The 22,596-nt window shown below is 35.1% G+C and overlaps 1 protein-coding gene and 1 pseudogene across 2 annotated transcripts; one reads left to right on the plus strand and one right to left on the minus strand.

Annotated features, from left to right (window-relative positions):
- The first annotated feature begins 4,301 nt into the window (after positions 1-4,301).
- On the plus strand, positions 4,302-6,005 carry LOC143611564 (putative F-box/LRR-repeat protein At3g58880). Its single transcript, XM_077085761.1, has 4 exons — positions 4,302-5,390; positions 5,492-5,698; positions 5,790-5,919; positions 5,983-6,005. Exons 1-4 carry the CDS (start codon positions 4,302-4,304, stop codon positions 6,003-6,005), a joined length of 1,449 nt encoding a protein of 482 aa, XP_076941876.1.
- A 1,025-nt stretch (positions 6,006-7,030) lies between these two features.
- LOC143611565 (parthenolide synthase pseudogene) lies at positions 7,031-8,683 on the minus strand (annotated as a pseudogene). Its single transcript, XR_013149792.1, has 2 exons — positions 7,718-8,683; positions 7,031-7,645 (listed from the first exon to the last, which is right to left on the minus strand). The product of XR_013149792.1 is annotated as a parthenolide synthase pseudogene (transcript).
- Between the last annotated feature and the right edge of the window lie 13,913 nt (positions 8,684-22,596).

The following is a 22,596-nucleotide window of genomic DNA, read 5'->3' on the forward strand; positions in this document are numbered from 1 at the left end:
CGAATTAGCTAAGTATTTAAAATGAACCCAAAAAATGTTATCAATTGTACTGAGGAAAGTAAACTAATGTGTTAATATCTGTAGAAATTAATATATTTTTAAAAATTCATAACTTTAATAGGAATATCTAAACAATATACTTTAAAATTTTAATAGTCAGTAAACTAATGCGGTATTTTATTTTTTATTTTTTATTTTTAAATTTTAATATAATTAACACTTTTTTATATTTTTTAAATTTAAATACATATATTGTGAATTCCGACCCTCACGTCTTATCCTCCATTTCTTTCTTGACGCACAAAAAAACCGGTGAGACTCAATTTGAAGATTTAGTGACCCAATTTAAGAAAAAATTACATGAGTGACTTAATTGGAACACTTTTGAAACTTGGTTACTGTTCTATGAGATATTCCCTTTATTATTTATTACAAGCTAACAAAAACAAACAAAGTTGAATTTCAACATTAAGTGTTAATATACATTTAAATATGTTGTCAATCAGCATTGAAAAGGATGGTTACAACATATCTCATTATGTTAGTTTACTTATTTTTGGCAAATTATGTTTGTTACATTTTGTATAATTGATAGTACATAAAATCAATTGTTATTTGACAATACATACACACACACACACACACACACACACACACACACACACACACATATATATATTAAAAACCATTATTTTCTACACTCACACATTTACTATTTATATCAATTTTCAAATATTCCTACATAATGTACAACTAACAATTGCACAAGTATTATATATGCATTTAAAAGGTAAAGACTAAAGTTTTTTTTTTCTTATAATTTTATAACCAGTTTTATTACAAACTTTGGTTTATTAGACTTTTGGCATAAAGGTTTTTACACTTAAATTTTCTTGACCTCTCAACTTAGTTTCATACATTTACTTTTTGGTCCATCAACTTTGTTGATGAACTTTTGCCAAAAAACTTTTACCATAATAATCAAACCAATATCAACTGACTTCTCGCCGCGTGCCAGTAGCAAAACGTGATAGCCTTCGAACATATAATGCATTTAACCCGCACCGTCGCAGCGCGCGGTGTAGAAATACTTGTTCACGTTTATTTTATATTGTATCATTTGATGTAAGCTTTAACTTGAAGCTAATAACTTAAAAAATGAATTTAAATATATGTTACTGTATTAAAGCGGTATAAATAATTTGTTACCGTTCAATGTTACTCGGTGGTTCTGTTGGTGTTGACACTGCACTTTTATATAAAAAAAGCATTATTATATAACATTTGAATGGTAAATAAAGAATATTAAAATGACTAACCGTTTGAATTACCTCTTTTATTGGAAGAGGTTGATTGAACAAAGTTACGCTTCTTTGATTTTAAAGACATTTGTAATATAATATAACAAAGTTATTATATAAAAATGAGGAACACCATAAATGTTGACAGAATAAAACGTATATAGCGTGCTATTTAGTTTTGCTGTTTAAAAGATTGGGTTTTGCAATTTGAAAAGGGGAAGCGGCGCAGTTTGTTGCCCGACTGCCTTCTGCTTCGATGTAATTAAAAAACTTTTAATTATGAAGGATTTTAATACACAAAACGTAACAATTAGAACAACGGGACAACAGAGAGTATTAAGTTAAGTCACAATTGTGGTTTTTTTATTGGATGTTCATAATATAATTGTAAAAACATGGAAGTTATAAACATTACCCGGAAAACGTAAAAAGCATACCTTAGTCTACTTGACATGAAGAATAACGGTTAACTTCAAACGGCATAAAGTATTATAAAATCATTAATGTAAAAGTGTCTAACCTACCAACATTATGTGTTAAATATATATGATCAAAATGTGTAGAGTTAAATAGTATTCAACTTTACATGTATAAATTAGGAGGTTTACTATTTTATTTAATATAATAATCATTATTATTAGCATTAATATATGAATTGAATTGTTACTTTTGAATAATATTATTTATTTTTGAATTATTTAATTACCAAGAGAACTTGAGAAGCCTTAGTATGTATGAAAACTATAGTAATAAACCAATAGGAGTTAGCCCAAATAAATTTTTTTAATAGAATATATAGAATATAGATTTTCTCTTCTTAAATGAAATTACTCATTTACCTCTATCAATTTAATTAGTTCGTTAAAAAAGTCAACAAACTGATCTCTGAAAACTATATATGGTTCAGAACTTCAGATACTTTGTCTTTCTAGTGTATTCATTCAATATTAAAAAACAAGCAAAATAAGACCACTTGAATATTTAATAAGGAAGAAAAGCCCATCAAGTTTTAGAAGAAAAGCAAATAAGCTTCTGCCAATGGATTACAACATTGGTTTTATTACTGCATATTAATTCTCAGTTAATGAATAACTGGATTACAACATTGGTTTTATTACTGCATATTAATTCTCAGTCAATGAATAACTGGTGCGAGAGGCCGATATCAAGAGCAGACGGGAATTAAGGATCAGGGTTAAATTTTAAGGTCTGAACCTTGAACCTTTGAAATCTAACAAATACTAATTAAATAATATATTAAAAAAGCATTTTGAATATAAGGATATTCGAATTATCCGAATTTTGTTAAAAACATTATCCGAATACGAAAATTCGGATATCCAAAACCTACGATATCCGTATTTTCGGATAATTTGTATTCAGAGTTTCAGATAATTCGGATTCAGATCTTTTTGCACACCCCTAAAAAGGGGAAATATGTAAATAGTTGTTTAGTTAGTTCATTAAGGTAAAAAGGTAAATTAATTAGTTAATTTTAATGAAATGAATAAATATGTAATATATTTGGTTTAGGGAGGGGAAATATGTAATTGATGTTTAAGGGTTGGATAAATATGTAATAAGCAAACTTAGGAAGTAAATATATGTAAATGTCCCTCAAATTAATATATCTTTTTGTTTTTTAGAACTACACACACACATATAACGGCCAACAAATACTTTAAATGAGTCACTGACGAAATTCACCATATCGGGATACATTCGCCAGAGAAAACCCTCATACAAGGCCGACACCCGTGAACACTTACCCGAATGCATGATAATGCGATTAGATGAAACTCATTCAGTTCAAGGACAAACTAGTGATCGCTACATACTCGTCAAGTCTTCCGCCATCACTAGATACCATCAAAACTAAATGATGGAGGCAAAAATAAAACCTGGTTCACATGAAATATTGAGCAATGGAGAAATATTTTCAAAAATCAAAACCCTTATAATTATTGAGCACTCAATTTATAACAATTTTTCTCTTTAATAAATGGGAATACTTGCGACACAAATTATACCGTATTTCTTTTGCTATTCTAGATTATCTTTAATAAGGAGTTAAGTTGTAACAATAAAAAATAAAAAAAAAACATAAATAATGACTGATGATAAAAAAATTAATATAGAGAAAAATCATATGCAAGATCTACTTCAGGTTAATTATTTGAATTTTACTTTGAAATAAATCCAACAAATAAAGAAAGGAAATCACGTACGCATCATCTCTTCTCGGCATGTTTTACCACCTTGTCCTTGCCGAATAAACACCTAAATTCCTAACCCATCACTCCATCACACTTCATTTTTATTGTTTTCAAAACCAGATAAAAAAACTAACCATAAATCTCACTATTCTACTAGTTAGACCATATATTAAAGCATTGACGTTGGAATCCTTATAATTTTCAATCATATAATTTAACTAAAAACAAACATATTCATAAAATTTGTTCATATTAAAAAAAATCTACGTCTGATTCCTCATATATATTTTTATTTATTTAATAATACTAATTTATTATTATTTATTATTATGTTTTTATCTTTCTTTACTAAATTAAATATATGGTACGAATATATAGTAATCCATATATCCAATTATCTATACCATATGTGCATATGAAAATTTGATAATACATTGTTGGAGATGTAGTAAATAAAGAACAAATGCATCGGAGATACGATGCAATACATAAGAAAAGTTGAAAGAAATTAGACACGCTGCACAAGCTATTTTAACTGGTAGGACCACTGCACACTTTCACCATCTTCAATATTCCACCGTCTCTTTAAACCATGGCCTTTTCAACAAATTTTTGTTCACCTTTTTTTTTGTTCCTTCTTTACATTGCATGCAACCACTGCCGTTTGAGAACCACGGAATAAATTGGAATTTTGCAACAATGTTTAATTTTCCCCTATATGGTTTGTCCATTTTTATTTTTTTAAATTTTGTAGTTGGCAACCCTGGAGAGTTATGAACTTATGATGGATAGGATTTCAGAGCTTCCTGATTTCATTGCTCATCACATACTCTCTTTTCTTAATTCTCCTACCGAGCTTGTTCGAATGAGTGTATTGTCTAAGACCTGGTTGCACTTAACCGCTTCTTTCCCGGTTTTATATTTCTCTGATGATGATTTTACATCTCGGGATACTTTTTTCAAGTACGTTGATTATGCCACTACTAGATTTTACCTTCAAAATGTTACATTATATAGGCTCAAGCTAGTTGCAACTCTCGAGGAGCATGCAGAATTAGATATCGTTAACAGATGCCTAGAACTAGTTCTTAACAACGGGTTGTATGAGTTAGTAATTGATATTAGTATTACTAACTCATCTTCTAATTATCGTTTGCCTAACACGCTCTTATCTGTTTCCGTGTTAGAGTCTTTGACCATTCGAGGCTGTGAGTTGCCATCTTCCTTGATGCTTGACGCTGTCAAGTTTAAGTCTTTGATTGAGTTGAAACTTGAAAGCGTCTCGATAGATGATGAAGCGATCAAGCATCTCACCACTAGTTGCCCTCGTCTAGAAGAGTTTCATATCGTCAGTTGTGACGGTTTCAAAAATGTTTGTGTTTATGGTCTTCGAAATCTTCAAGTTGTTTGGATTGACTACGACACTGTAGTTGAGAGAATAGATATTGATGCTCCAAATCTCTTGTTTCTTTTTATAACAGATATATATGGAATAGGGGCACCACAAATGAACTTAGCGTCATGCAAAAAGCTAGTAGTTGTGCCTTACTTTGGGCTTCCCTCACCGAACTCGAATGGTTTTACCAACTTCTCATCCAGCCTCCCTATCATTGAAAGCTTTTTTTTGGATACTAAATCTAAATTCGACAGCCTCCGGTTGTCAAGTGCCCCTAGTTTGATTTCATTTGGTTACCCTTTGGTAATGTATTATCAATGGCCTCTGTTAAGGCTTTCCACCCATTTGAATGTATGCATGCAATGCTATCTCGACGGTGATATAAACACTCTTTGGTTCTACATGTTGAGGCTGTTTTTGTACCAGAAAAACGGGTTCGAGGTTTTGAACTTGTATATTCAAGCAACATATAGGCAGGTTCATTTCTTTGATCAACCATTTATGTATTAGTTTGTTGCGAAAAGTTATATAAAATAACCCGAAAACAAAGTTACATATATTTTTCAATTGCCTTGCAGAAATTCATAGATTTAGAGAAGCTAAAGACGGTCACGTTGCCACCTTATGAGCTTGAGCATGTTGAGCTACAACTAGACACCCATAAAGAACTATTAGATTATGTAGCTTTTTTGGAAGCTGTACTTTGGTGTTGCCGCCCTCGATCTCTAATATTACGATCAACCTCTCCTTTAAGTGATTTTAAAGAACTAAGTGACCTTGTCAAGGTAATAGTTATATCTAACAAAGATCATTCTTAATTATTGCACTTTCACTGCACTACGACAATTTTTCTTCTGTTGGATATTTTTTCTTCAGATCACGTACGAGAAGCTACTTAAACAGGAGGATCAAGGCCATACCAGTATACAGATCGTCAAGCCTTCTTCTTCATTGTTGATGTCATTATCAGGTGAAGGAAGAGCAATGAGCTTCATAAAGGAAGAAGGTACAGCTTTTTATCAGCTAATTTTATACACATGCTTTATCTCATTTGTAAATATCCAAACAGTCGTCCAAGAAGAAGCAGGATGATGGAACAGTCAAAGGTAAGCAATTATGGAGATTTTCAGATTCGTTGGATTTAGGAATCTATCAGCTAAGACGAGGAGGGTATGGAAGTTATTAGTAAAGATTAGTGTTTTAAGAGATTGTTGTGTACCTTTTATACATATTATGATGTAAGGATGGTTTTGAATCATGACCTATGACCTTTTGCTTGTTACTTATTGTTCAATTTATCTTTGGGCCTTAATTGATGGTCTTTGCTAGGCTTTTAGCGTATCTTTTGGAGCCCATTCTACAATATCTTGTGAATATATTTTGTAAATTTCTAGTTTAGACTTTGGCAAACCTTTAGGACCTGTTTTCCTATACTTATAATATTCAATATTTTTAGGACCTATTTTCCACCACCAGGTGCTCTTGCCATCCATCATCAACGTATTGCTTCCCCATCATCCCACCATTTGTATGAAACATCAAGTCCTAAAACACATGGTGTGACATGGATATCCATCAAACACATAATGAGAAAATGAAACACAAAACTACGGATCCACCGAAATTCCTATAAAATTATATGCCACAATGCATGGAGAGGACCTTGGGGAGCCACTTTTAGTTTTGTGAAAAATCAGGAATGATCCTTGTGTGTTTGATTTATGTGGAAAGTTTTACCATCTTAATAATAAGTGTAGAGGAAATTTTTGTGATTACCATGTAGAGGAAAAAGTTGGGATTACTACACCAAGAAACGGTGAAAGTTAATTTGCTATCAAACACACATGTACAGGAATAAACTAAATACGAAAAAGAGCCTCGGTCGGCATAAACTAGCAAGTAGCAACCTGGAGAAACAAAGAACATACATAAATCCTAACAAGCGAACACGATCAATTATCAAAGCTTTGATACAAGAAAGATGATTGCTCTAGAATTTATAAAGAATATTTAACAATAAAGTTCGAACATAGAATAACGCAAGTTCTATATTTCTAGCTCTTAGCATGTCGGCTTTATTTAAATTGTTGGCGTAAAGATGAAACGATGTTACTTTATTAAGGCTTATGCTTTTTGGGCACAAGGCAAAGTGGACCTTTCATCCTAAGAACCGGGGTGCCCCGTTCTTCCAAGTTCAAATCTTCAATCTTCACTCCACTAGGAAGTTCCCAATCAAACCAGTATAGAAGGTTTCCGATCACGAACTCTAAAGTTCCTGGAGCTGTGTTCTTAGCTGGGCAGGCCCTTCGCCCCCCTCCAAAAGGGAGCATCCCAAACACTTCCCTTCCAGAATCGACATCAGGAGTCGTAAACCTCTCTGGATAGAACTCATTAGCATTTCCCCCCCAGGTGACTGGGTCTCTTGCTAGTCCCCAAGCATTAACTAGCACAAGCGTACCGGGAAAGACATCATAACCACTAACTTGAGTATGGTTTAAGCATGCGTGTGGAATCAAGTACGGGGCAAGCGTATGCAATCTTAGTGACTCCTTGACCACCATGTTCAAGTATGTCATTTTCGTGGTATCGAATTCTTCTACCTTTTCAATTTCTCCAGCACAGTTTCGGATTTCATTTTGCAGTTTTTCCATCACTCTAGGATTTTTACTGATCTCAAACATTGTCCATATCAATGCCAAGACAGTTGAATCAATTCCCCCTATGAGCACATCCTGAAACATTAGCTAAGCATTATATTTAATCAGATCTATATAAAAGTAAATGTAATAAAATAAATCATTTACCATCAAAAGACCTTTTAAGTCAGCATTACTCGGTCGATAGCCGGAAGCATTTTCTTTGGAAGCCATGTCAAGTATAGTATGGACAAAATCTTTGTCCTCGTCGCTTATTTCTTCAACTTCATTTATTCGATGCTCTTCAATGAATATATCGATGTACATATCAAGATTTCTAAAGCCATCATTCAGCCTACGATTCCATCCACTAAAGTGGTCAATAAAAATACCTAACCAAGGAAAAGAATCACCAACCGATCCATTCAGTAATTCGACGGTTTCATCAAGCATAAAATCCAATGATGGACCCTTTAGCTTTTGTTCTCCATAGCTCTTACCGAAGGCCACTTTACACACCTTATGTTTTACTATTTGTAAAAACATACTACTTAGATTTACTTCTGTGTTTGGTGGATTTGAAGACAAAGAACGGATGACGCTCTTCATCTCTGTCAACAAGACGTTATTAGTCAGTTTAGCCCTCTTGGGACCAAGGAACTCAGTGACCAAAAGCTTTCGCATCTCCCTCCAGTGATCGCTGTGTGGCGAGAAGGCAACATCGTTATAGTTGTAAGTAAGTCGTTTGGTCGCCTGGAAATGTCCACGGGAACAAAAATTGTGATCTTGTGTTTTCAATACTTCTTTGGCCATGTCAGGAGAAGAGATGACAAGGAAGGGTTGTGAACCAATATTGATTTGCATAACGGGACCATATTGTTTGGAAAGTTGCCAAAGGGCCTCATGACGAGTTTTACCTAATAGTTGGCGCACGTTTCCAAGTATAGGAAGCTTTGGAGGGCCTGGGGGAAGGTTAGCCTTAGATGAACTACTAAAGGCTAGAGTACCACGGTATATGAATATGCATAATATGGTGAGGGCTAATACCGTTGTGAGAGGCCATTCAGTGAAGATGTCCATGTGATTAATTGGTTTAGTTTGGGTGATGGTGGTATTCCAAATTACTCTTGTGTAATGTCTATTTATAATGGAGGCTACATGACACTGATGAATTTATATTTATGATAACATATGAAAGAAAGAAGTGATATTAGCATGAGAAGTAACAGAAATTAATATAAACCATCCTTAACATTTGAATTTGATTATTAATTGAAAAGATAATGTATTTAGAGTTGCAATAAAAACATTTTCATTTATTTTTAAACATTTTAAACTTATAATTAAATTAATGGTTCATATTGATTTATCACGCTTTTTGCACTAAGATCACTGTTCAAAAGGGAACTTCAAAAAAGTGTGAACCTTGGAAGCACCCTTTCCAGCCCTTGATCATTTCCCTTCATCTTACGGTACACCCTTGATCACCTACACCACATCATTTTTGAAAGACAAAAATAAATAAATAAATAAACTCTATAAGAAAATTAAAAAAAAAAACCTATAAAACACAAAAGACCAAAAAATAAAAATAGTAAGAAAAACCCAAAATGCTTATCTAGCATTCGCCATTTAAAAAATGTCGGTTTAGTCTTCTGGTTTACTTTAGCTTTTAGTGTTAGGTTTTTTTTTGAGTGGGGAGGGGGGGGGAGGGTTGATTTTTTTCAGCCACGTGGTGGGTTGGTTTAGGTTTTGGGGGAGGGCTTTTGATTTTACAAGGCCATATTAGATGTGGTTGATAAAAAAAAACGCAAAAGGTGCATCATAAAGTCAGATGAATGGTGTTAGATTGAGTTCACTAGCTAGTTCTCTCTCTCTCTCTAACACACACACACACGTATTACATTTGTTGAAATCTTGTGTCGTGTCAAATAATTTACAATGGAATTAATCTTGTCTTAAGTCAAACAATTATATAAATTTTTTATTGTATCAAATTACTAGTAATTTATATCAAATTACTAGCATCATGCCAAATAATTTTCGTCATGTTAACCAAGGAGAATTTCGTACCATTCTTAATAATTTTTATACGAGTTGTATGAGATTATATGACTCATATAGTGTCAAACGACTCATATAGTCGTATGCATGGCTGGCCTAAGCATATGGCAATCCAGACAACCGGTTAAGGCACATAATTTTCAGGAGCCAATTTTTTTTATGTATATATTTTAAAACATTTTTTTATAAAATATGCGTAGATCTTAATCATCTTATTATATATTGGGCAAAATACATTTTTATCCATAATCCATTTAAGTTAATGGGTCCAAACTAAATTTAAAAACAAAAATAAATTTAAATAAACAAAAACATACGACGGCCAATTATAGATTAAATTCTAGGTTTTCATATGTAACAGCCCATCTACCGCCACACCATAATATGGTTCGCTTTGGCCGGGACGTACCACCATCGCCTTACGGATTTGCTTTTGGTTGCCCAGGTGAAATCTTTCCAGGAGGTCACCCATCCTAATACTACTCCCACCTGAGCACGCTTAACTGTGAAGTTTTCCTCTCATACACTACCATTAAGCGTCCAAAACGCGTTATGATGTGGAAGATATCTACCTCCTTATAAAGAAGGCTTAGTTCTCCTCCCCAACCGATGTGGGATGTCACACCATACCCAATCCTTCTTTGGTGAAGATCAACGATCGACCATAACTTCAGAAGCTATCGCCGTTTTATAATGTTAATGTTGCTAAAGAAAAGTAGTTTATGTATTTCGTTACTGGTTAGTGTATACGGGTCTTTTAATTTTGGCTCGGTCTAGATATTAAAATTCGTGGAGACGGCCCTACTCGTACGAATGTGTGGTCAACAACAATTATGATATCTGTCCAAACAGTATGGCCCTTTTTTTATAACGTTTGGATCAACCGTCAATACCCGAGCGAACCTTTTGATATGGGATGTTAATCGTCCATACTGATTTTGACGTTCAATGCCTCACTCATCCAAGAACACCATCAAAAAGGAAACCCATCACTTGAGAAAACCCCTTTGAGTCAGGTTTCGAAGCTGAGACTTCAAGAATCCCAAGCCTGCTTAACCATAACCCCATGCTATTAAGACAAAAGATAATGATTTAAAATTTAGTATAGAATTTATAAGTTACACAACATGGTTGAATAAATTTAATTGTCGTATTCACCTTTAATTTATCAAAATATGTAGGAAAAGATTGAGTTAACATTTGTTTATTTAATAAACTAATTCAATTATCATTATTTTCGACAAAGACAGGATTTACTTTTCATTCTTTATGATGGAACGTGCATCTAAAGAAAGCACCATAAGTTTTATTAACTCATCATGAATATTAGCATGTGTGTATTTTATGACCATAACTTTGGGATATTTGTTGTTGTCATTTAACAACTTAAAATCGTGACTTTGCAAGGGTGGAACCATATGGTGCTCATGGTGTCGCCAGTATCCCATAAAATAAATATACTAGTATATTTGTGATCAAATCCCGACCGGTTCTCATTGAATTTTGACACCTACTCCGCTAGAATCATAACAGAAGTCTGAAACACAAAAAACACCGTTGTCGTGCAAGTAATAGGAGTCATGAATAAATTAATGTCGAGGGATGGATGGAAAGATGAGAGATTAGAGATGTGATAGGGTCGTTTGGTTGTTAATGGCGGCAAAGCTACTGTTTCTCGTCAGTAGAGTGTATCAAGGGAGAAACGCATAAACGGAGAGGCCTTTATCGTATTATCTAATATATATAAATTAGAAGTTTGGCGCCGCTAGCATTTTATTAGATAATTTTTTTTATTTTGTTTCGTAGTTTCGGTATCGTAACGAGCGTAATTGAAACAAATTAAATTTGTGTCGACCTACCGCCACAAATCCCGAGACCAACAACGCTCAGGTTTTACCGACTCACCACCGTAATGCCTGAGTTTTACCGATCCTTTTGTTTTAATTCCGGTACCTTAAGTTGGTACTGACCGAATTCGTGTCAACTCATCGTCGTAATGCTCGGGTTTTACCAACGTCCGGGTTTCAATGCTGGAGTTTTGCCAACTGCTCCGACGCAACGCGCCGGGTAGAAAACTAGTTGAAACATATTTAAAAACATAGGTTTCGACGTTTCGTCCTCTTGATTATGTGTGAACATAATCAGAAAAATTTCTATATCCACGGCTTCTCTTAGAAGTATTGAAACATATTTAGATCCACGGGTTCACTTTGAAGTTCATGTATTGAGGGAAAAATTTTGAAGTTCAAATTTTGTAAGGTCAATCACGTACTAAAAGTGGAAGCAAAATCAAACGTGGTGCATGTGAAAGAGTGGTTTTGACTAGTTTTGGAGAAGTAAGATTCCCTATGTAAGTGTAATGGTTGAGTTTGAGTCCATCAGTTGACCAAACAAACAACACGTTTTACATTCTCTCTTAATGGTTCATTTTGTTTCGTCTGTCAATCCTATCAATCGAACGCTACCTAATATTTTGGCAAGGAACATTATACCATTATCGATCTGTCTTAGGGTATACTAGGGATGAGCTTTTTTTCCCGAATATCAGTACCGTATCGATACCGTACCGGCCGATAGTAAACGGTATCGGTATCGGTGTCCTGTTTCTTAAATTCAGTATCGGTAAAAAACGGTATCGGTACCGGTACTTTACGGTACAAATCGGTATTGGTACCAAATTTATATAAGATATATCTAGAGTTTTTATACGGATCCTAATTTAATTATTTTAAAAATACAAGTGATTGTATTTAGCTATTTTAATGGAAATTTTAAGCAACTATCAACATTTCATTAATTCATTTTTAATAAATATTCAAAATTTCAATGATTTAGAAGATTAGGCTATTATGTAATCTGAATTTCAAAATATCATTGACTGATGCTCATTATAATTTATTCCGTCAAATTTATAAATCTCAATTTTTTTTAGAAAAGTCAACCGATCAAACGAAAGAACTCTCAATATAAAATAAGTTAAAACACAGCTTTTTTGTGCTACTACAAAAACAAATAAAACACTAGTTTGGACATGTTACATGCTAAAAAAAAGATAAAATTTACGGTGGTTTCGAAATGGTAAATTACTGAAATACCGGTACCGAACCAATGTATGCAGTACGTATCTTTTCTAAAATTCAATGCCTGTAATTTCAGTATCGATGCTGATACGATGCTGGTACAGTACCGATATCATCTCTAGGTTATACCATAAAAATAGAGGTTAATTTAACCAGGCGTTCACACACACTAATAATTTAACAATTACTCCCATTTTAAATTTTGTTTTTTTTGTTTCACGTAAGCTTATCTAGAATTTAGATAGATTTTTTGTAACTTTTTAGAAAAACATGACTCAACAACAACCAATTTAGAAAAATAAATTGGTTGTGGTTCAATGGTAGAGCAGTTACTTTACTAGTAAGAGATATGGGGATCAAACCTCACTATCACCAATTTATATGGAAGATATGAGGAATGACCCTGTCTTGTCAGGGTTCGAGTCCTGATCTCACCTGGTTTTACCGGCTCCTTGCTGTCGTGCCGTGATCTCACCCGGTTTTACCGGCTCCTTGCTGTCGTGCCGTTTGGCGGGCGTGAGGGTCGGCTTTTATCCGGAGAATCCCTCAATAGGTGGACCGCTAGGGGCTCCGTCCGTCTGGACTCGTGACCGACTCAGGCTACCTTTAGCTATTGGGGGCCGCGTACGGAGTACCCAGCGTTATTAGTTTGTCATTCAAAAAAAAAAAGAAAAAAACAACCAAACAAAAAAAATATATATGTGACCCTACACTCGTGGGAAAAATTTTAAATCCGCCACTTTTGAGTTTGACCAACATGGACATTAAATATATCTATAAACAAAATAAAAAATGGTGCAAAAGTTGTTTTGATAGCTGAACAAGATAGAAAAAGGTGGCAGAAGAAAATAATTTTTCAATAAGTTTATATAGAAACCCAAGTACAACTTATAACAACACTATCAACAAGGTTTAATCTTAAAAGGCACACAACGAGCAATGACCATTAGTCAATATGTTTATAAGGCTGTGTGTTGAAGGAAGGATGACTAGCAAGAGCTAGTTATCGTGACGCGCTACTATCAAGATAACTAGCAATCTGGTAATTTTAAGTGTTGTGAATTAACTAATCACTATCCTATTAAAATTATAATTAAATTATTTAAAAATTAAAAAATAAAAAAGAAGTGTTAAAGTGGGGTGAGGTGAATTTTTTTTATTAGTTTACACAATTAATTATTTGGCTGTTAGTGGGGTGGACCCACAATTTTATTTATTTATTTTTTGTTGTTGTATTACACCGTTATTGAGGAGGTACGCTCTACCTATGGCGCCCCATATAAATTGTCCGACATGGTGTAGCAGGCTCTATCATGACTAATTTGTATAGATAACGTCTCCACAACACATAGCCCAAGAGTTTAACACATTGGCATGAACCAAGGTTGCATGTAAAGTTATCCAGAGAAATAAATATAAAATAATCCCAAAATAATTGTTTTAAGGTAAATTAAAAATAAATAATCTCATATTTTATGTATTAGCCGATTCTCACATTTAATATCTCTACCAACAGTTCAACATTTTGACTATTTTTTCTCTCAATGGACTCCATTAAAAAACACTCCATTTAAAATTTCAAACCGATGTTTGAGGGATTTTAATCAAAAAAAATATACGAGTCGACTTATGTAAATGGTGGTGGTGATTTACCCAGCCAAGGAATCACCGTTAGTAGCCGGTAATTTATTGTGATACGTGGTTAAGCATCAAACTTCAGTGGCAGTTGCATTATGTTTCTTTCTTGTAGTACTCCGTGACATTCATGTGTGCGCTGCCGACTTTTTGGCAGGCGTTACTAGAACCAGTTCTCAGTTTGGACTGTTTTCGGTTCTGCTTCGTCTGGTTGGGCTAGTTCCGTTCACTTTGATACCTTATTTTTCTTTTAAAAGTGAACCGTTTCAAGGGGTGTGCATCGGGTAAAAACCGGACCGAACCTGAAACCAAAAAGGCTTATGAAACTAAAGACAAGGACCAGCCAGTAAAGTATGGACCAGTTCGGTCTTGTCGGGCCTGGGCGGGTTGGGTTGGGCCAGATTTGCATGATCAGATTTGTTGGACCGAATGTAGCAATAAAGACTTCTAGAATCGGTTTAGGATCTGTTTACTTAACACCAGAATGACAGGAACAGCAATAAACAGTTCAAAATGAGATGCTGATGAATTGGAGAAAGCCATTATAATAAACAACCCAATACATACAACATAATAAGCAGAATTCAAACAACTCAATTCAGCTCAAAAGTAATAAACCTTCTGTTCAAGCATATTCTAAATATCCCAAGATTATTTTAATGCAATCTGCAATTCGAAGTATAAATCTTCTGATGCAATTCAAAATATCTCAAGCTTATACCAAAAACAAGAAATGCGTTTGTCGCAGCTGGTGTGCACCTTTGGTTCCGTTTTAGCGATTTTTAGTTTAATCCATGTCACATTATCTTTAAGGCTAGTTGGTCACATTGTATGGCTGGTGAGATAATCCTGTATTGCTGGTGAGTTAATCCTTTAAGTACTTGTGTTATATAATAGAACTAACTGATGTGAATAATGTAATCAAATTGTTCTTGAAATAACAATTTTTGAATTTCTTTCATGAAATTTTTGTTCAACTTTCTCAAGCTGGAAACATTAATTTGTTAACATTGTATTATATTATCTACTATACTAATAAAATATTACTTATTTTTGTCACTTGTCACTCTCTTAGCCTTCTACCTTTTTCTAAAACCTATTTTCAACATATAGTTTGTTTTTGGATTTCTTGGATACCCTATGGGTTATTAACTTATTACCCGACTCAATAGGTCATATTTCTACCAATTTAGAACACCCCATCCCAAACACCATTGCATCCTCGCCGCTGCCTATTTAGATCAAACTCCCAAATGTTTTGTCTTTTAATTAAATTAAATTGTAGGGGGGCATTTCACTTCCCTATCATAATGCATGTTCATGATTTCCTAAGATTATGATATTCTTACACATCTTGATAAATTCAAGATGTGTTAAGAAGCCTAAAAAACAAAACATAATCATTGGTTCTGGGCTAATACATGAAAGATAAGTGTCTTAATGTTTATTTATATGTTTTTTTTTCTTTTTATATATTAACTTCATGTTTATCCATAAGTAGTAAAATGAAACAATTTTACTACAGAAAAAGAACATGTCAAATGAGATTGAAGTGATTGGAATTTGGAAAACTAGAATCATGAAGTATTTTCGCTAGCATATATATAATTTAACACATAATCTTTTTTATTATTAAATATTTTAAATTAACACACCATTTCAATTTCTAAAATTAAAGATATCCTCAACAATAATGTATCCACATTTTTTTTAATTTTTCAAATTTCCTTAATATGTACTAATTTCAATCGTCATTAAATATATACTAATCATGCGTATTTGTTGATATTCAAAATTTAAAGGTTTTTTATCAATAAGTAAATAATTTTAGCTATTATGACAACGGATCAGAACTTTTATATCAAAAAATGGTTTGTATATTTGGAAAGCTACAATCAAGTTTATTAGTTGTTTCAATAATTATAGATATATCAAAACAATTAAATATTGTAACCACTTTCTTAAATATTAACTAATCACATGGGATTACTATACAAATCTTGACAATTTCTTATCTAATACATTAAACTAATATATATAACCTCACTACATATTTTGGTATCAAGTGGTATCACGAACTCAGAGTAATCAATATTTTCTGAACAATGACAATTGACAAACTTGTTAGTATTTCTAGAAATATGTTTCTCGCAATTGCATTCCTTATTTACTTTAACTTTGTAGTAGATTAAGTCAATTACTTTTTTATTTAACGTTTTAGTTTTTTACATTTTTCGTTTTTAATTTATATTTTAAGTTATTATATTTTTTTTATTTTTTTGAATTTTTTTTGGAGGGATTTTTATTGTTAATAAAAATCCCTCCAAAAAAATTCAAAAAACTAAATAAAAAAATCATAACTTAAAATATAAATCAAAAACGAAAAATGTAAAAAAACTAAAACGTTTCTTCGTTGTCCTCGTTCTTCAAAAAAAAAAAACCCGAGAATGAAGAAGATTCCAATTCCAATACATATTAACCAACCAAACACATGATAGAGATTCTCAAACATTTCATTCCATTCCAAATCCAATTCCAAATCCTTCAAAAAAAAGTCCGTTAGACGAACGCGCCCTTATATACCATTCCAGGTATTGGACTGACACAAGACTCATTAATATATACAGCAAAGGGTTCAAAGAATGAATTCAACAGGTTCCCATGCCATTGTGAGATCATAAAATTGAAAAATAAATTGTATTTTGAGGTTAACGTCGAATACACAATTCTCTCAGATGTTTGTATTCATGGCTTTTGATTCAATCAGAGGTTTGAAACAAGATTGGTTTCTGGTTGGTTTTTATGACTAAAATTACATGATTTGATTTTAGTTAACAATTAAATTACTTAGTTCTCCATTCTTGCTCTCTGTTAGCTGTAAGCTCTTAATTATTTTAGCAATTGAGTATTAGAATGCTCGCATAAAATGATTTTAGTAATAAAATATGATACAAGAAGCACATTCAATCAATTATGACACCATTGAAAAGGGTAATTGTGTCCTCATGAATGTGTTTTGTTGTCCAAATTTAGTTTACTTTGTTGTTAGCAGATTGTTACCCATCTAAGATATCAAGTATCTTATAATTAATCTCTCATACAAAATGGTATTAAAATCCAGTACAATTTTATCAGAATGTGACTGTAAGAAGTTGACGATTGATGCAGGCAATGGTGCTGTTGTAGATGTTAAGCAACTAGCTATTGTCAAACAGGTATTGCATCTGATCATGCTCCACCATTTAACTTGTAAACAAGATGATTTATAATAGCACACATTGAAATGAGACATGATGCTCATTATAAAACCCAGATTGATGCATTATGACGCGTATTAGACAATATTTATATTATGTTATAATATGGGTCTAGAGTGTATTTATGTTTTCTATTTATGTTCCTTGTACATCATATCATTAGATGTAATATACAAATACAATTACCAAGATTAATTTGGTATCAGAGCCACGTCTCTGTAACCCTAATCTGCCGCCACAAATTCTGCAACCCTAAATCTGTCAATCAGCCCTTGCCTCCTGCTACCACCCTTCTTCTTTCCTTTTTTTTTCGAAAACAATTACAATGGCGTTGCTTGCTTCATTCACCACAACAGAGAAAACCAATCATAATTCTCACAAGTTTGGTTTCACCCTCTCTTCCACTAACTATGGTTACTGGAAAACTATGATACAACCTTTCCTTATCACCAACAAGCTTTTTGGTTATGTTGATGGGTCTATCCCATGTCCTGATTCCACCATCATAATTTCATCCCCTAACAAGGACCCTCCCACAACCCAACCAAATCCCAATCATGCCACTTGGGTTTCTAATGATGCGCACGTACGCATGTTGCTTCTGTCTAACAATTTCTGAAGGAGCATTCCAGCATGTTCAGGGCAGCACTTCTCGAGATTTATAGTTGGCCTTGGAACGTGCTTTTGCCCCTCATACGACTTCTCGTGAATATACTCTAAAATCACAGTTACTCAAACTCCAGATGAAGGATGATGAAACCTCCTCTGCCTACCTCATGAGAGCACAAGAATATGCTGATGCCTTGGCTAATATAGGTGAATCGTTTAAAGAAAAGGACCTAGTTATGGCTGGTCTTCGCCCTGAGTACAATAGTATGAAGTCTACTATATTGACCCGTCAGTTTCCGACTGCCTTTACAGAACTTCATAGTCTTCTTTCTGACCATGATTATATGGTTAAGAAAACAGATCCAGTACCCATTCAGGCTCAGGCTTTCACTGCCACAATCAGTGGGCCATCTCCTGCTACGACTAGTTCAATATCTGTTGAGACCCTTCAGGCACTCCAACAATTTATGTCTCAACTTGGTCTTCAAGTCCAGTAGCAAACACCACAGCCGTAAGCCCTTTATGCTTCTCGTGGTCGCGGTCACGGTTACTCTAATCGAAGTCGTGGTGGCCGAAGCAACTCCCGTCCTTTTAGAAACAACAATGGAGGTAATTGAGGTCAATTTAACTGGGCATCTAATCAAAATACAGTTTATGGTACATGTAACAAGTGTGGAATCGGGCGTATCCCGTCTGAGTGCCCCAACCGTGATCCTAACACCCTAAGGACACGACAACCATCCGCAAACTATGTTGATTATCGCTCACAGGCATCAAATGCATGGCTTCCGGACACTGGTTCCAGCAGTCACTTTGCGTCAGATCTCCGCAGCTTTGACAACTCAGAACCCTATTATGGTGAGGATTCACTTCATGTTGGCAACGGTGAGGGTTTACCTATTTTGCATATCGGTTCAACCAAAATTCATTCCCTACCAAAACTTTTTCAATTTCTAATATACTTCATGTTCCACCTATTAAAAGAAACCTTTTTTCCGTTCAAAAGTTTTGTCACAACAATAATGTTTTCTTTGAATTTCACTCTGCTTTTTTGCTGTGAAGGACATATTTACACGCAATACCCTCCTCACGGGTCCAAGTGACAACGGGCTCTACTCCATTTGTCTGCCACCTCTTCATCCTCTTCACAAAGTAGCATTTTCTGCTGTTCGTGCCTCTACCGACACATGGCATCGAAGACTTGGACATCTTCATCCAGATCTTTTGAAGTCTATGTTATTTAATTTTTCACTTCTTGTTAGCAATAAAAGTTTGAGTACCTCTTGTAATTCTTGTCACATAAGGAAATCCTCAAAACTTCATTTGTTCTCTTCAACTTTTTAAAGTAGTAATGTTTTGGATTTAATTATTTGTGATGTTTGGGGTCCAGCACCTGTTAAATCTTTTAATGGTGATAAGTATTTCTTACTTTGTGTTGACCATTTCACTCGATATATGTGGATTTTCCCTTTAAAACAAAAATCTGATGTATATATTACTTTCAAACATTTTCATGCCATGGTTGAACGCCAATTTCAAACCAAATTAAAATTTGTCCAAACATATTGGGGCGGAGAGTTTCGACCTCTCTCCTCCTTCTCCTCACTTGGCATCATTCATCGTCTCTCGTGTCCTCACACCAGTGAGCAAAACGGATTTGTTGCGAGACGCCACCGACATGTTGTGGAAACGGGACTTACCCTTCTTGCTCAGTCGGGTGTTCCTAAGAAATTCTGGAACTTTGCTTTCGACACGGCAGTTTATCTTATCAATAGGATGCCTTCTCGTGTTGCTTCCAAAATTTCTCCTTTTGAACACATTTCTAAATCTAAACCCGATTTCTCGTTTTTGCGGGTTTTTGGATGTCAATGTTATCCTCATCTACGTCCTTATAATCACCACAAAATGGACTTCCGTTCGTTACCGTGTATCTTTCATGGATATAGTCCATCCCATCATGATTACCGGTGTCTTGATTCCAAAACTAATCGTCTTTATGTCGCCCGACATGTTCGTTTTAACGAACAATACTTTCCATTCGCTCAACCTACTTACATACCGAATCCATCCCCTCAACCCTCTCCCTATGTCTCCTCCTTCCCAATTTCTCCCAACCAACCTGCCACCTCTGAAATACCCTCCAACACAGCCCACATCCCTAACAATCGATCTTCCCAGTCTATTCTAACTACAACCACCACTTATAACCAGTCTCCTATACCTGAGCAGTCCACAACAGCCCCACAGCAGCCCATTCCCACCCAAACAGCCCTTAATCAGCCAGTTTCTCCTACTCAGACCTATCAACGACGCCCTACACAACCTATTTTCAACCAACCAGCCTGTTCCTAACCAACCAGCATCCACCATTCCCGCTCAGCAGCCCCCAACTCCCATCTCTGAACAACACAATACCGCCCCATCATCTACCACAACATCGACCAACCCACCTCCCACCCTAACAACGTCCCGAGCTTCCAATCTTCGATAAAACCCCAAAACTGTCAAACCGTATAATGCCGCCTCATTTCATACCCACACAAGTTAATTAGACACTGAACCTGCCACCTTTACTGTTGCTACCAAGGATCCTCGATGGCGTCAAGCCATGGCTAAAGAGTATTCAGCTCTTTTGAGAAACGGCACATGGACTTTAGTACCTCGTGTTCAGAATTCTAATGTGGTTGATTGTAAGTGGGTGTACAAATTAAAACGGGATCAAACCGGGGGGCTATCAAACGGTACAAGGCGTGCCTAGTCGCCAAGGGATTTCGACAACAACCAGGCATTGACTATCAGGAAACATTTAGCCCGGTTGTTAAAGCAACAACAATCCACGTGGTGCTTTCGTTGGCTGTTACACAAAAATGGCCCCTAAGGCAACTTGACATACAAAATGCTTTTCTACATAGCAATCTAAAGGAGACTGTTTTCTTGCAGTAGCCTCCAGGATTTGTTGATCCTCAGAAGCCAGACCATGTTTGTCTTTTGCACAAATCTATATATGGTTTAAAACAGGCACCTAGGGAATGGTTTCATCGGTTGTCTACTGCTCTTCATGAGCTCGGATTTAAGGGGTCCCAGACCGACCCCTCACTGTTTATCTACTCCTCTAAGGGCACGCTCTTGTATATGCTTGTGTATGTTGATGATATCGTTTTGACAGGTAATAACTCACAAGCAATTGATCACGTTGTCCGCCGACTCGACCAGTCATTTGCTGTTCAAGATATGGGCAAGTTATCTTATTTTTTGGGTATTGAGATCGTTACTAAAGGTTCATATCTCCTCCTGTCACAACAACAAAAGTATATTCTTGAACTTCTTGAATGGGCTAACCTATCTCATGCACACCCTGTATCCTCACCGATTACGACTACAGCTAATCTTGCTCTCGGTGACAGCCCCCGTTCCATAATCCGGTCCAGTATCGTCAGATTGTGGGTGCTCTTCAATACGTTACATTGTCTCGCCCAGACATTACCTATGCAGTTAACAAGGTCTGCCAATTTATGCACTCGCCAACCGAAAACCAATGGTCCACAGTTAAGCGCATTCTTTGGTATTTAAAAAGTACTGCACATCATGGTCTTCTCTTCAAATGTGCTTCGGGTACTGCCCTTCATGCCTACACAGATTCTACTTTCAACCATTTGAATGCCTTCCCTGATGCTGACTAGGCCGGCGACCCAAATGACCATCGATCCACCGGGGGATATGCAGTCTATCTTGGATCGAATCTTATTTCTTGGTGTTCACGAAAACAGAAAACTGTCTCTCGGTCATCAACTGAATCTGAATATAAAGCAATTGCTGATACGGTCACTGAACTCACTTGGCTTCGAACACTTCTACATGAGCTTCGGGTTCCTATGAAAACGACACCAACGTTATGGTGTGATAATCTGGGTGCAACGTACTTGTCGAAGAATCCGGTATTTCATGCACGTACAAAACATATTGAGGTTGACTTACATCTTGTTCGGGAACTGGTTGCTCGAGGACAACTCTCTGTTCACTTCATATCAACTGACGATCAGATCGCGGATGTCTTTACAAAGCCACTTCCCTCTCAACGGTTACTGAGCTACGGTCCAAGCTACAAGTCGCTCCTCGGCCTTAGCTTGCGGGGGAATATTAGACAATATTTATATTATGTTATAATATAGGGTCTAGAGTGTATTTATGTTTTCTATTTATATTCCTTGTACATCATATCATTATCATTAGATGTAATATACAAATACAATTACCAAGATTAACTACCCGTCACCTGACCATCCGTTTTTGTCAACCCTACCGAACCTGTTTGGCCAGGCTGAATAACAGCCATAAAATAAGTCCCAGGGATAATATGAAGAATCCATAATGAAACAAAATCTCCCCAAATATATTTTCATGA

This window comes from Bidens hawaiensis, unplaced genomic scaffold (genome assembly GCF_021521415.1).
Source record: "Bidens hawaiensis isolate Kalapana, Puna unplaced genomic scaffold, B.hawaiensis_p1.1 tig00031688_1, whole genome shotgun sequence".
Lineage (NCBI taxonomy): Eukaryota > Viridiplantae > Streptophyta > Magnoliopsida > Asterales > Asteraceae > Bidens > Bidens hawaiensis.

What these genes read in the sequence shown, in the direction of transcription:
- LOC143611564 (XM_077085761.1), top strand. Translation starts at nt 4,302, where the DNA reads ATGGATAGGATTTCAGAGCTTCCTGATTTCATTGCTCATCACATACTC. An exon ending in AACTAAGTGACCTTGTCAAG is followed by an intron (nt 5,699 to 5,789) that starts GTAATAGTTATA and finishes TTTTTTCTTCAG; the next exon opens with ATCACGTACGAGAAGCTACT. An exon ending in GAGCTTCATAAAGGAAGAAG is followed by an intron (nt 5,920 to 5,982) that starts GTACAGCTTTTT and finishes ATATCCAAACAG; the next exon opens with TCGTCCAAGAAGAAGCAGGA.